At 39.4% G+C, this 13,457-nt stretch overlaps 1 protein-coding gene across 9 annotated transcripts in view; it reads right to left on the bottom strand.

Moving 5' to 3' along the window:
* kif1b (kinesin family member 1B) overlaps window positions 1-13,457 on the bottom strand; it is a 67,800-nt gene that overhangs the window by 31,636 nt on the left and 22,707 nt on the right. For 4 of the 9 annotated variants that reach the window (XR_009797008.1, XM_061833984.1, XM_061833987.1 and 1 more), the window contains exons 4-13: window positions 13,187-13,366; window positions 12,973-13,041; window positions 10,832-11,010; window positions 10,073-10,184; window positions 9,499-9,576; window positions 9,346-9,411; window positions 8,771-8,846; window positions 8,301-8,379; window positions 8,080-8,222; window positions 1,904-2,115 (exon numbers count right to left, since the gene is read on the bottom strand). Coding sequence is in view for 8 of the 9 variants with exons in the window: in XM_061833984.1 (XP_061689968.1) it covers window positions 1,904-2,115; window positions 8,080-8,222; window positions 8,301-8,379; window positions 8,771-8,846; window positions 9,346-9,411; window positions 9,499-9,576; window positions 10,073-10,184; window positions 10,832-11,010; window positions 12,973-13,041; window positions 13,187-13,366 (1,194 nt within the window). In the remaining variant the exon portion in view is untranslated. Of the gene's footprint in view, window positions 1-1,903; window positions 2,116-3,320; window positions 3,393-4,281; window positions 4,324-8,079; window positions 8,223-8,300; window positions 8,380-8,770; window positions 8,847-9,345; window positions 9,412-9,498; window positions 9,577-10,072; window positions 10,185-10,831; window positions 11,011-12,972; window positions 13,042-13,186; window positions 13,367-13,457 lie in introns of all 9 variants that reach the window. The other 5 variants (XM_061833985.1, XM_061833989.1, XM_061833994.1 and 2 more) reach the window with 3 other exon arrangements.

Genomic DNA, 13,457 nt, shown 5'->3' with positions numbered 1-13,457 from the left:
TGGAAGACCCATTTGGATATTTTTAGCTCCTTGGCTGACTTCATGAAATGTTGCCTTAACTCCATGTAATGTTCTTCCTTCACGATGCAGTCTATTTTAGAGCTCCAGTTCCTGGTGCAGCAAAACAGCCCCAAAAAATGATGTTGCGACCTCCATGCTTCACAGTTGGTATGGTGTTCTCAGGTCTACAAGCTTCCCCCTTTTTCCTCCAGAGTTAACGTTGGTAATTATGGCCAAAAAGCTCCACTTTAGTTTAATCAGCGCACAGTACATGTTCGAGTAGTTAAGATCTTTGTCTTGTTTCTGTTGGAGTAATTGCTTCATTCTCGGTGAGTAGCCTTCCAGCCCATGTTGGTGCCGAACTCGTTTCACTGTGGATAATGACACTTTCTTACGAGCTTCATCCAGCATCTTCACAAGGTCTTTAGCTTTTGTTCTGGGGTTGATTTGCACATTTTCGGACCATAACACGTTCATCTCTGGGACTCGTCTCCTTCCTGAGTAAGGTGATGGCTGGAGATTCCCATGATGTTTAAACTTGCGTAGAATTGTTTGAACAGATGAACCTGGCACCATCAAGCGTCTGGAAATTGTACCCAAACATGGGCCAGACTTGTGGGGCTCCACGATTCTTCCTCGGATTTCCTGCCCAATTTCTTTCAATTTCTTTTGATTTTCCCATGATGAGAAGGAAGCAGAGTGTTCGAGGTGTGGCGTTAAAAACATTTCAGGTGTACCGTCAATTAACTCACATGTTGTTAGTTAACCCATCAGGTGCTTCAAACGCCATGACCTCATCATTTCGGACCTCCCATGTTCTTTAAAGACAGTCATTTTTGTGTGTGTAAACCTTTGACCTTGAGGAAAATAATATAATTTTTTAAAGAAATTATTCCTCTCATTATTGTGGCATTTAACAAAATGAAATATTTTTGGTGATCTTGACTATCCTGAAACAGGAGAGCTTTAATCTGATTTGACATCAGACAATAGATTTAAAAAATAGAAATGTATGTTTTTGCAGTTTTCAAATTTTCCCCCCATAACGTACCATATTTCCACGACAATAAGTTACCAAAAAAACAATTCTTAAATTTTCTCCTAAATAGACGGCGCACTAATGTTTGTCTTGTGTGCACACCAAGTTCCAAAATCTGTAAATGTTGTTGTGTGACTATTCCAACTAAGTACAACCTGATATAGTGAGGATGTATGTTCATGAGTGTTTCAGGGTACATTAAAACTTCCATATGATGGTGCTCATGGAGCAGTGAGGAACAGTTGTACTTTTACATTTATAAGCAGAAGAAGCTTACATTACCCACATACTGACAGTGTATGCAAGTTATTAGTCAAACTAATGTTCTGACTCACGGTGTCACATCAAAACTTAAATTATCACACCACAGGAAACAGAATAGCATGACTAACAAATAATACAACAAATAAAACAATGACTGAAGGAATAATTGACAAAAAACATGCACTTTAAACATTATTTACATCCTTAGTAGGGTCGCAAAGCATGCATGAGAACTCAAGGCGGTCCCAAAAAACACAAAAAGTATTTGGAGAATTTGGAAATCGGTGCACAAAAAAGGTGCGCTGTCCATTTGGAGAAAATTTAAGACTTTTAAGTGCATCTTATGGTTGCGAAAATATAGTATAAAGTATATCATACATAGGAGTTTTAATACTGCGTCCATTATTCCTTGATTTTCGGAATTCCCAGGGGTAGGGGGTAAGGAACGTAACCCCTGCGAATACAGAGGGTACCCTGTATGTACATGTGCATAATAGCATCTCTTTTATCCCAAAAAGTCAATCCCACAAAGAAAAAAAAAAACATTTTAAGTGTATGTTTATTCAATAAACGAAGCAGTGGCCAACAAGCCAACTTTACCTTGAGTCTTTCAATAGCTTCCTCTCCACCGGGAGTGGACATGATGCGCTCCTGGATGCTGGTGGCCGACTGCAGGGCCACTTGGCTGCACAGTGAGCCAGAGGATGGAGAGGCTGTCAGAGAACCAATAGGGGCTGTGAAGAAATGGCCAGGGCGTTGGTTCTCTGAGGCTATCAAGTATCTACTCTTATTGTTCTGAATGTCTTTGAGGTCTGAGCCGACAGCAAGAGGGAAGGAAGACAATGACAACAAAGAGAAAAGTGGGCCAGGAGAGGATGAAGGGGTGATAAAACATTAAATAAAATGAATGATATACAAAATTAGGAGAGAGGAAGGGGGGACAAAAGGAAGGAAGACCAATATGAGACACACATTGAACCAACAGGTTAAGACAAACATCCATTATGCAGTGTGGGCTACAGAGAAGCAGTTTTCACTCCATTTACTATTACTTCCTCTAGCTGCTTTTACTTCTACTAAAGAGTCAATAACATTTGTATTTCCATCTGCCTCGGTCTAACTGCTATTGTACTCCTATTTGTCTGTGGGAAAACTGCTATTCCTGTATCAATGTTGGAACCAGAAGGGTACAGTAAGATGGCCCTAAATGACATTTGATGCCATGCTGCCAAAGTTCAGCCCGCAGACTATCTTGCACGCACACAGACACACACACAAAACCTGGTCCTTCCTCCACATCATGCCAGAAGCAAAGCAATCCATTCAAAAAGGAAATATATAACCAAGAGAAAATAAACCCTTTATATTGTATATGTATTGGATTATAAATAACTTTGCATCAATGACCACGTAATAACTACAGAACTTTTTTGGAGGAGTTGAAGTCCATCTTTCCATCAATTTTCTGTACCGCGTTTCCTCATTAATGTCACAGGCGTGCTGAAGCCTATCCCAGCCAGCTAACTTCAGGTGAGAGGCCGGGTACACCTTGAACTGGTCGCAAGCTCATTGGAGGACGGCACATATTAAAAAAATAACCATTTGCACTCACATTCACACCAACGGTCAATTTAGAGTCTTCAATTAATCTACCATGCATGTTTTTGGAAAGTGGGATGAAATCGGAGTACCCGGAGAAAACCCACGCACGCACAGGGAGAAGATACAAACTCCACACAGGCGAGGGCAGGATTTCAACCTCCGTTGTCATAACTGTGAGGCAGATGTGCTAACCGTCGTTCATCATGCCACCAATTAGCAGTCATGAGAACCAAATAGAGAAAAAAAAATGTATATACCTTTAAAATGTAAACACATTGACAGGGAATGTTAGTACAATAAAGGGTTACGAGGGTAGAAGTGTTAAGCATACAGCATAGGGCACACTATCAAACCAACTATTCACTCTAGGTTAGTGGACTCTGATCAGGCTACATAGAATTTCTATTTAATGCACCTTTTGGTCTGAAGCTCTGAACCTCAGTTTGACAACTGAGCAGTGGCATTCTAAAGCTTTGAACACTGTCACCTGCAGTGGGTGATTAGTAAGAAAAAAAATAAATACAAAGAAAGACAGTTGCCAAATAAGAAGTGAGAAACAATGAGTTGTAGGATGACATTGCATGAAAATGAGGCTATTCCTTATGCTTATGGGGGACTGGCCTTAAAGAGGGACACTCTTAATGATCATTGGGGGCCCTGTAATTCATTGATGTAAACACAAGCACATACTAACCTGATAGCATGCTAACCACAGCTGGACCAGTACAGCGAGGGAAGCCTTGCGTTTCTATTCAGCACTAGCTTTTTCACATTTGCATGCAAAGCTGGTAGCAGTTTTAATTAAGGCTGGGCGATATGCCGATATTAAATATTTTTTTTCATCTATGTAAAATTTACGATTAACATAATTTTAATTCATATCAGGGGGTTAAGGATACGGCTGTGAAACTAAACTAAACTAGGTTACTCTCTTTCCTGAGGAATGGTGCTGAAATTGTGAAGGTAGCTAGCATCTCAGTCTCAACAAAAAGAGATGGACATAATAATTGAGTAGGTGATCTTTGAGAATTTAGTCTGTTGTGTCTATTTTGATTCATTGGCTCTTTTAGTTAGTAATGTGTTCAAACGGGATAAACTACCTGGCTGCCAATGCTTTAAAAAGATCAACTCATTAAGCCATACAATTGAAATATAGACTTCATTAAAATGTCTGGGTTTTTTTAAGTGTTGTTGTTGTGTTTGTGAATTTTTGGTTGCTATAAATGCTTACATTTCTGATAAATTAAAATGGGGAAAAATTACATCGCCCAGCCCTAGTTTCAGTATAGCGCTAACATGGGTCAGAAAGCAATGTTATCATAATTACTACAGAGCAAACAGCAAAAACAGTGCTTGATAATCAGACATATACAAACATTTGATTCCACTTCCTGGGCAATCATCCCCCAGAGGATCAACTGGGAGGGAAGCAGGAAAAGATGAAAGTGGTCAGAGTTCAAAACGAGAAGAATCGGAGGAATAGGTTTTAGACATTATTTACTGTGCAGAATGAGAACGATGAGAAGATGATGATGACAACAAATGGCGACATGGGTTTGGTTAATTGTAGTTAGGAATAAGCAAATTACTGTAGGCTGAGTTTATACCTGTCAAATTTTGGTATCAAGAAGCTAAGCCTCGCTTTATATATACAAATATGCCCAGAAAATTTGCATTGTTTGTCATGCATAAAGTAAAAGTACAGTATTTGCAGTAATTATTTGTGATCATATTTCCAGAATGTGTTGACTGAAATGTAAACAAGATTTTAGCTGGGAGCTACTTCAATCCTGGCTGAACACACAAAAATACTGCAATTGAAAATCCTTTGCCATTTATTATCATATGATAATTATAAGAATGTTCATTGCCTCGTGGTGTTAAGTTAAATTTTTCAGAACATAATTAAGGATACTACACACCGTGATTATCAACTGTTTGAGCTCCTGCCATCTGGACGGTGGCACAGATGCGCAAAAGCAAAAAGCAACAGACAAAGTATTTTTACCAAGAGTCGTCACCACCCTGATCTCTCATCCTTCCTCTAGCTGCACTATGAATGCATGCTGGTTTCAATATCTTGAGCAACACTTTTCATGCACTCTGTTTTACACGTGTTTCTATTTTTTTGTGTTTATTTGTAATCTTATTTTTATACATGTACTGGCTTTCTGTATGCACAGTCGCAGGAGAGGCTCTCCAGTTTCATTGTACAGAAGTATGATGACAGTAAATGGCATTCATTCATTCATTCTTTAGTTAGCCTCCAGCAATCATCAACTGTTTATGAGGGAGTACCAAGTGATAACGTCCGCACTGTGTGGAGGGTTGTTGTCATGGCTTTGTGATACGACAAGACTCTCGTGGTCAATTTACATGAACTAGAATCAAAAGCGTGATACCTTTACATTATTGATCATGTCACATTATTGATCAGTTCAACCGTTTTGGAGCTGGTAGCATTGACACTTCCAAGAAGCAGAGTTTGACAGTGAAACACTTCATCCATTCCAGGATTAGTGTCCATGGGCCGCCAGACTGACTTTTCATAACGGCTGATAACGAAGGGGAATTTGGTTACTATGAAATATTGAGATAAAGACCAGTGCTGCTAGAGTTCATGGAGTAATGATTTGCTCGATAGCCAAAACCAAAAACTCACAGAAATACTGCTGAAAGTTAAACTGGACAACAGATGTGACTGGGGAACAGATCTGGATTGGGCACTAATGACAAAGACCACAATTCACAATGTAAATGGGTTTACGCCGTACCAGTTGGTTTTTGGACAAAATCCCAATCTTCCTTGAGTTCTAGTTGACAAGCCATCTGCCCTGGAGGCCACTACTATCAGTGTATGGGCGCGACAATGTAACCACATTACACACTGTAAGGGAACCATTCACTGAGGTAGAATGCTCAAAGAATATAGAGAGGTCTCAGAAAGAAGCTCCGTCCAAACTGACGAGTATGAAACCGTGGACAAAATGTTAAATAAAAAGACAGACTGTAATGAATGCAAAGTCCCTGGAGTTGTGATAAGACAAGATAAAGTAATGATATTTGTGCCTCGTGGTGGGACCTATGTCAGGGTTCACCACTCAAGGATAAGAAAGCCTGATGGTGACCCCAGTGAAGTAGCAGGTATTATAGATCCTCAGAAAAAAGAAAGAGAATGACAAAGCTGAAGACAATAATATTCACAGAAACAATGACCCTGACAATGAGGTGCTATTATCATCAGGATAATCCACAGCCACTGGATGTAAGAGGGAGAGGGTCCATAACAATGAAAACAAGGACAAGCCATCAAATAGAGGGACAAAGACACTGGTGTTTTTTATACAGATCAAGTGATGGGCCAACCTGGAAAGGCAATATAAGAACTAGTACAAAATACAGAACTCATGACCTGACAAATCCGATGACCTGAGTCAGGTGGCAAATCTTCATGTTGAGACTCTGGACATTGACGAAGTACTGTGTTCTGACATGAACAATAATGATGTTTTGGTCAACACGGAAGATAATGATGTCTTGCTCACGGAAGATGTTTCATTTAACAATCCAAAATGTGATGAAATTAGTAACTGGAAGAAAATGGGGTGTTTGAAGAGCTACAAAACGTTGGTCAAAAATAGGGGTCCACCAGGTGGGTGTGTACACCAAAGGTAACACCTGATGGAATAGTACCCAAAGCGCGTCTGGCAACTCAGGGTTTTGAGGAGTGTAAAGCTGCAGATCCTCCAAAAGACTCTCCTACGTGCTCATCACAGTACCTGAAGTTACTTAGCAGTCATCTATCAAAGACAGTGGATGCTGCACTCCATGCACATTAAGTCAGTATTTCTTCGGGGTAAAGAACTGTCTGGGGACATTTATCTTCATCCTCCTCCTGAATTCAAATCTAATTGAAAAGTATGGAAGCTGTGTTTATGGTGTAGACTATGCATCCTTCTATTGGTAAAATAAAGTCAAATCCACACTGCTGAAAACGGGCCACGATGTCACATGTAGATCTTGCTGTTTTCTACTGGTTGGATGGACAATGCTGTGTAATTTGCATCCTCGCTTGTGATGTGAATGTCTTCATGTGAGGTGGCTCACATTTTTCCCACAACAATAATTTCCCACCACAAAATTGCTTTCCAGGTGGGATATGAGGAACATGATTGCTTTTGTTATGTGCGCATGAACTTTGCAACTGTGAAATTAGAAGTGGCGATGCAACAAAATGGATACATACAAATTCTACAACATATTGTTATGGACCCATCAAAAGCTTTGGAGCATCATTCTCCGCTCACAGACTGCGAGATTTCCAAGTTGAGGTCAAAAATAGGTCAGCTGCTACAGACGGCCAGATAAAGTAGGCCAGAAATCATGTTTGATACAGTGTAATTTGCATCCACTTTAAAACGAGCCACTGTGCAAACTACACGAAGCAAATAAAGTACATGTCTCCCAAAAATATTAGAATTTAGGAGATGATGATTCCTTGAAGCTTGCTGTCTTCAGTGATATTTCAATGGGAAACCTATCTGATGGTGCAACACAAGGTAGACATCTCATTGTTCTGATGGGCAACGAAGGAACATTTTCATCTGTTTGATCCAGGTCAGGAGAGTGGTTTTGTGGCACAAGTGCAGGAGAGATACTTGCTCTTGCTGGTGGAATTGATAATGCCATATTTCTGTCTTGCCTCTTCTCTGAACTCATTTGGGATAAAGTCACTGGGAATATTTTCCCAGTAATATGTGTCAAACACAACTACTGGTGGGTACTTACTCTGTTTTTTACGGCAATCATCAACCGTTTACGAGGGAGCGCTGAGTGATTACGTCTTGATTGTCTGCGGGGTTGTTTTTTGAGCGGGGGTGATGGTGATGTTAAGTGAAGCTACTGAGAGTGATAAATAAATGGATAAAACAACTTCAACTTGTATTTTTATTGGGAATTGACGTGGTATTTATCCTTTAGGGAAACTATGTGGCACAACAGAGTTGCAACTGAGGTTTTTTTAAGGCTTTTGTTTTAACACGATATGCATCAGCTATTTAAAAAACATTTAAAATAAATTTTTTGTTTGAAAGGCAATGGAACTAAGGTGTGTAAGAGAAGAAATGTTAAGACTAGGCCTACACTGTGTGGAATGTTCTTAATGTATCACTTACTGTCCAGGATGTCTCCTAGTCCTTGTGCACGCAGCAGCTCCTTCAGTCGAGCCACTTCATCCTTAAGGTCACGCACCAGCTTATTGTTGGGATCCTCATTAATGACAGCATTGCATTTGATGTTCTTTGCACGATCAGCATAGCTAGAGATGATCACAAACTACAAATATGAATTATCTGGAATTATTTTTTTACCATGTCGCATTAGATGGGAACCTTACCGCAGTGTGCTGAGCGTTTCATCATAATTGATATCAGCAGGACTAAGGGCAGCAACCATTGCTGTTCTGGAGTTTCCACCTTTTAAAAACAATATTCCTGAACCTTAAGAAAGACTAAGATCATGAAATCTTTATTACATCAATTTCCAAGAGAACTACACAGTCTCATTTGGCCAGGGAAACTGATATTAGCATGCAAGTCCGATTTTTTTCATTCCATATTCATGACTTTTAGACTAAACATATATTATGTTGTATGTGCTACTTTGTAAAGAGGGGGCCCCAAAACAGTCTCAAAGAATTGGACATATTGTTTATTACAGTAGTGTATATGTGGAATGTGTTTGTTTTTAGCAGTCACAATCATTTCTCTCACTCCATACAAATTGTTTACATTTTTTTGTACACACACAAGATATGGAAACATTCCACTGCCAATTGATGTAGTTCAAATGTGTTAATATTCATACCAAGATTCTCCCTTAGTAGCCATGTCAAAACGGAGTCTCTGTATGGGATGAAGTCTGACTTCTTTTTCTTCTTGCTCTAAAATGTAAATGCAAAAACCTTATTCAGGTGGAAGCCAATTTGGTTATGTGACAAAGTTAGTGATGTCATTTGACGTTTTTTAAAATGTTGCACCATAACAACAAAAGAAGATCATAAGAAATGTGCTAAGCCCTAATTTGAAGTCATTTGGCCAAACAGTGCAAGATGTATTTCAGTCCATGAAGAGTGAAAAGCACAGGACTTAACTAAATGGGTTAAAAATGTAGTACAAAGCACAATGTCAACACTGTATATGGCAAAAGGCAGTCAACTCTGGCCCATGGGATGAATCAGAGGTTAATGGTTGAGCTGCCAAAGTGTTTACCTTGCTGCTGCAATTATCCTGTGTAAGCAGGTGTTACAAAGACAGGGGGAAAGACAAAGGCAGACATTACAGCATGCCGGGCAAAAAAATAACTCCTTTACAAGAAAGGGTAATTTTATTTAGGAAACACAAAGAAGAGAAGAGCATAATTAAAACAGACACCCTACTCACCACTTCAGCCAGGGCAGAGATGACCTTTCCTAACGTGGTTAGTGACTTGTTGATGTTTGCGCCCTCCTGCAACCAAATAAATATGTTATACAAGTAAGCAAGAAGTTAACCCATTCATGAAGCTATTTAGTGTATGTAAAATTTTAGTATTACCTTCAGCCTGGTGCCTTTAGCTCCAGTGGAATCTGCTCGTTCACTCCCTGCCAAGTCCACAAGACTAATTTTACTGACCTGAAATGGGAGCAGAAGCCATTAATCAAAGTTACCATTAACCTATCATGGACATATTACACAGTCATTTGCTATATGGTGATAACATTATCTTTTGACAATGATAATGTAAAAATACAACAATAATCAATCCTGTAGAGTATATTGGGGGAAACTACTACTACACAATAAAGCACGCTATTAACATAACTGAAGAAGGACAAGATTGTACAAAAACAATTAGTTCACTGATACTAGTAAAAATGATCCATACCAAAATAATCGATTTAAAAAAAACAGTTAACAGTCGGTGAAACTGTCTACTATTGGATATTACTATTATATTACTGTGACAAGTCAAACTATAGAGAGACAGGGAGAGAGAGAGAGAGTGCGAGAGAGAGAGAGCGCGAATGAAAGAGAGAGACAGAGAGAGAGAGACCGGAGCACAAAGACATCCAGTAACAACTATAAAGACAGGCGAGAAAGGTCTCAAGAGTGTTTAAAAGTGGCCTACCTTTTCAGTGGAAAGGTCTGTCTCACTGTCATGTTTTCGCTGTGTGAAGACAATGGTGAAAACTGCATGGGACCTGCTACTGGTCTCATTCATGTTAGTGGCTGCCACAGTTCTGTCGGGGAAGAGATGCAGTCATAATTGGATTAGTCCAAATAACAAAAAGCATATTAGTTTTTTATTTGAAATTATTTTACACAACATATTCATCATTGAGCTTTAAAGCTATTGGAGTGACTTAAATATTAGGGATTATTCAGCCAGGCGGAGGTGGATAATGCCACGAAGACATCAGACACAAACACACACGACACACTGAGAGGGCTTATTTCGAGAACATGGTGTGTAAAACCCATATCTCCTCCTGTGACAGTCCCTCTTGAATCAGCAAAGGAAGATTAAGCCAAAGTTTACGCCTCCCTGAAGGAAATTGCAGTGACACAAATATTGTACACTTACACACAGACACTAATTTAATGCCAATGAAAACACCATTCATTTAATTAGAAGGGCTCAATTTATCAAACAAAGAATCAAGTTAAGAGATCCCATTCTGACAAAGGGCTTCAAACTTTTAAACTGGGAAAAAGTTCAGTTTTTTTACTTGAATTTCACTGTTCCTTGATCAATACTAATCATTCAGCTCAGAAAATGATACAATAATTTCCACATTCCATTTATTCTTAGTGTTCCTGCAACTTTCCTCCAAAATGGTACAATTCAGCTGATCCGATCATACAGTTTTTCCAGAAAGGGTCTCACCTGGCCTTATTGCCCGCATCCATGAGGTCAGCGATGTCAGTATAGGAAGTGACAGCAAGCTTGGAGAGGTCCTCCACGTAGGGGCCCAAAAGTGGATGTTCTCTCACTCGCAGATTCCCTTTGTTCTTTGGATTTAGGAGATCGCGCACCCGCTCACAGTAGATCTCCATATAACTGACCTAGAGACAAAGACACACAGTAAGTTCCTTGTCCCAACCCAAATATGTTGATTGTAGAAGCTGGAACCTCCAAAGTCCGATATCCCCAATATTCTGGGTATGATGGATAGCGTGAGAATGTGAGAAAAAAATTAATTGTGTATGTTACACTGTGAACCAAGATCTCACTCCAATAAGTACATCTCCATGAGCACACCATCGCTGTGCTGACTGACACAGCCCAGGTTGGCAGAGACAGGTCTGCCAACGTACAGCGAGCCTTGCACTGGCAAAGATATCCTGATGCGAACCATTTGCACTCCGGCACATGGTTTATATAATACAGGGCCCAAAGTGTTTTGTTGTATTTATGTTCTTCAGTGGTTAACTTCTTACATTTGTGTATTTGCAGGAACATAGAAAAAAAAAAAGAGAGCGATGTCTGCGTTTCATACAGCCGTAGTATTAAACCATCATTAGTCATTAAGACAAGTTTTTGGGGTCTTAATACTAACAGTTCTTCCTTTCCTTTCGTCCTGTCCCGTTAGGGGTTGCCACAACGTGTCATCGTTTTCTATCCAAGCCTATCTTGTGGATCTTCTTCTCTGACACCCACTATCCTCATTCCTCGCTTACAACATCCGTCAAACCTTTTTTTGGTCTTTTTCTCGCTCTTTTGCCTAGCAGCTCCATCCTCAGCACCCTTCTACCAACATACTCAATCTCTCGCCTCAGAACATGTATTTTTTTTAAATCTTCTGTCCATCTCAGTCCACACATTCCTATATTTTCCAAACCACTTATCCTATTCCAGGGGATCATCGGACACACATGGGCAAACAACCGTTCACCTTCTAGGGTTGTCAAAGAACCTAACATGCGTGTTTCAGTGATGAACCCAGAGAAAACCGATGCAGGAATGGGGAGAAAACAGAAGTTCCTAACAGGAAGGCCAAAGATGAGATTCAAACCCTGAACCTTAGAATTGTGAGGCAGACGTGCCAACCACTGATACACTGAGCTTGCTATGTGATCGTTTACAGTGTGAAAATATTATCTTTAAAATGACCAATGCCGTTAAAGGTTTTATTACAGCATTACGGATTATTGGATAACCATCTCTGTTTCCGTCATTTCTATAAAATTTGTTTCAAAATCCTAAAATATCAGGAGTCTGATATTAACCTTAAAGGTTGCACAGTATTTTATACAAACTATAATATTGTTGAAAAGATAGTGATTGGTTTACTAAAAAATGCCTCAAATCCAAATGGTACATTACTAAGACTCTATTGCATGCCACTTTTTTGTTAAAAAGGCTAAAATATGACAGCTAGACTGGATGAAACGTCATCAAGTATTTTTCTGCTTGTCTAACTATCTTTTATACCTTTGCAAAATATCTTCCTGTTACAAGCCCCATCTTATCAGGACTTCCTCATCCAGGGATCTTTCTTCATAGTTATAATAAAGCTGAGTGTGCCTGTTTGCACGTTGCTTCTCAACTATGGAATGTCACACCATAGGAAATCAGATCTAGCAACTCAGCAATGTCCTTCTAATGTGAATCTACAGTTAATTCCCAAAAGGTACATCACAGGTAAATAAAGATACTTTGACAAATTTATATTACCAAGACACTATAAAACTAGTGCTAAGAAAGGTTAAAGCGGCACTAAGTAGAAAACTTGTGTTTTGTTCAATGATATGTTAAATATGTTTGAATATAAGTGCTGAAAAATGGGCAAAGGCATACCAATATAGTGCTTTTTCACCATTTGAATTTTTTTTATCTTGTGAGTCTGGATATTACATCCTGATGGAGTGACTTTTAAAAACAGACGCAGATGGTGAGCTGCGCATTGACACTACTTCTCTGGTGTGGTTCAAATTTACATTACATTTACTGTGCCTCTTTAGTGCCACTTGAACAAGAAGAGCAAATTCCGGAGTAAGAAGATGAAAAAGTAGCATGAGATTCACCTCTACAGAATAGGAGAGCTCCTCTTTGTTGTTATCCTCATTGATTTTCTCAAATAGATCTTCACAAAGCTGGAAGGGAGATAAAGGCAGTTGTTAATACCAATAGTCCACCAAAAGGTAAAAGCGTCTACGGAAAACACAAATTTAAGAATTAAACATTAATTAACTCAAGAAAAACTGAAGCTTCACTGTCTGAAAGTAGGAGTGGACAAACCATGGGAATGATTCCTTCCTGGCCCTCCTCCTGTTTGCCCATCATGGTGTAGGATTTGCCAGCTCCAGTCTGGCCATACGCAAAAATACACACATTGTAGCCCTCGAAAGCGTGCTGCAGCATTTCCTTCCCAATATCATTGTACACTTGATTTTGTGCTGCAAAGCTGGGGTCTTCCGGCTGTTGCGGGAAAAAGAAAGAATCCAGAGAACATTAATCTCACAAGTGCATCAAAAGAAGACTTTTCTTTTATTAATCATAATTCCAAAAA

This window comes from Syngnathoides biaculeatus, chromosome 2 (assembly GCF_019802595.1).
Source record: "Syngnathoides biaculeatus isolate LvHL_M chromosome 2, ASM1980259v1, whole genome shotgun sequence".
In the NCBI taxonomy this organism is placed as follows: Eukaryota; Metazoa; Chordata; class Actinopteri; order Syngnathiformes; family Syngnathidae; genus Syngnathoides; species Syngnathoides biaculeatus.
This window is presented reverse-complemented; position numbering and strand designations above follow the sequence as displayed.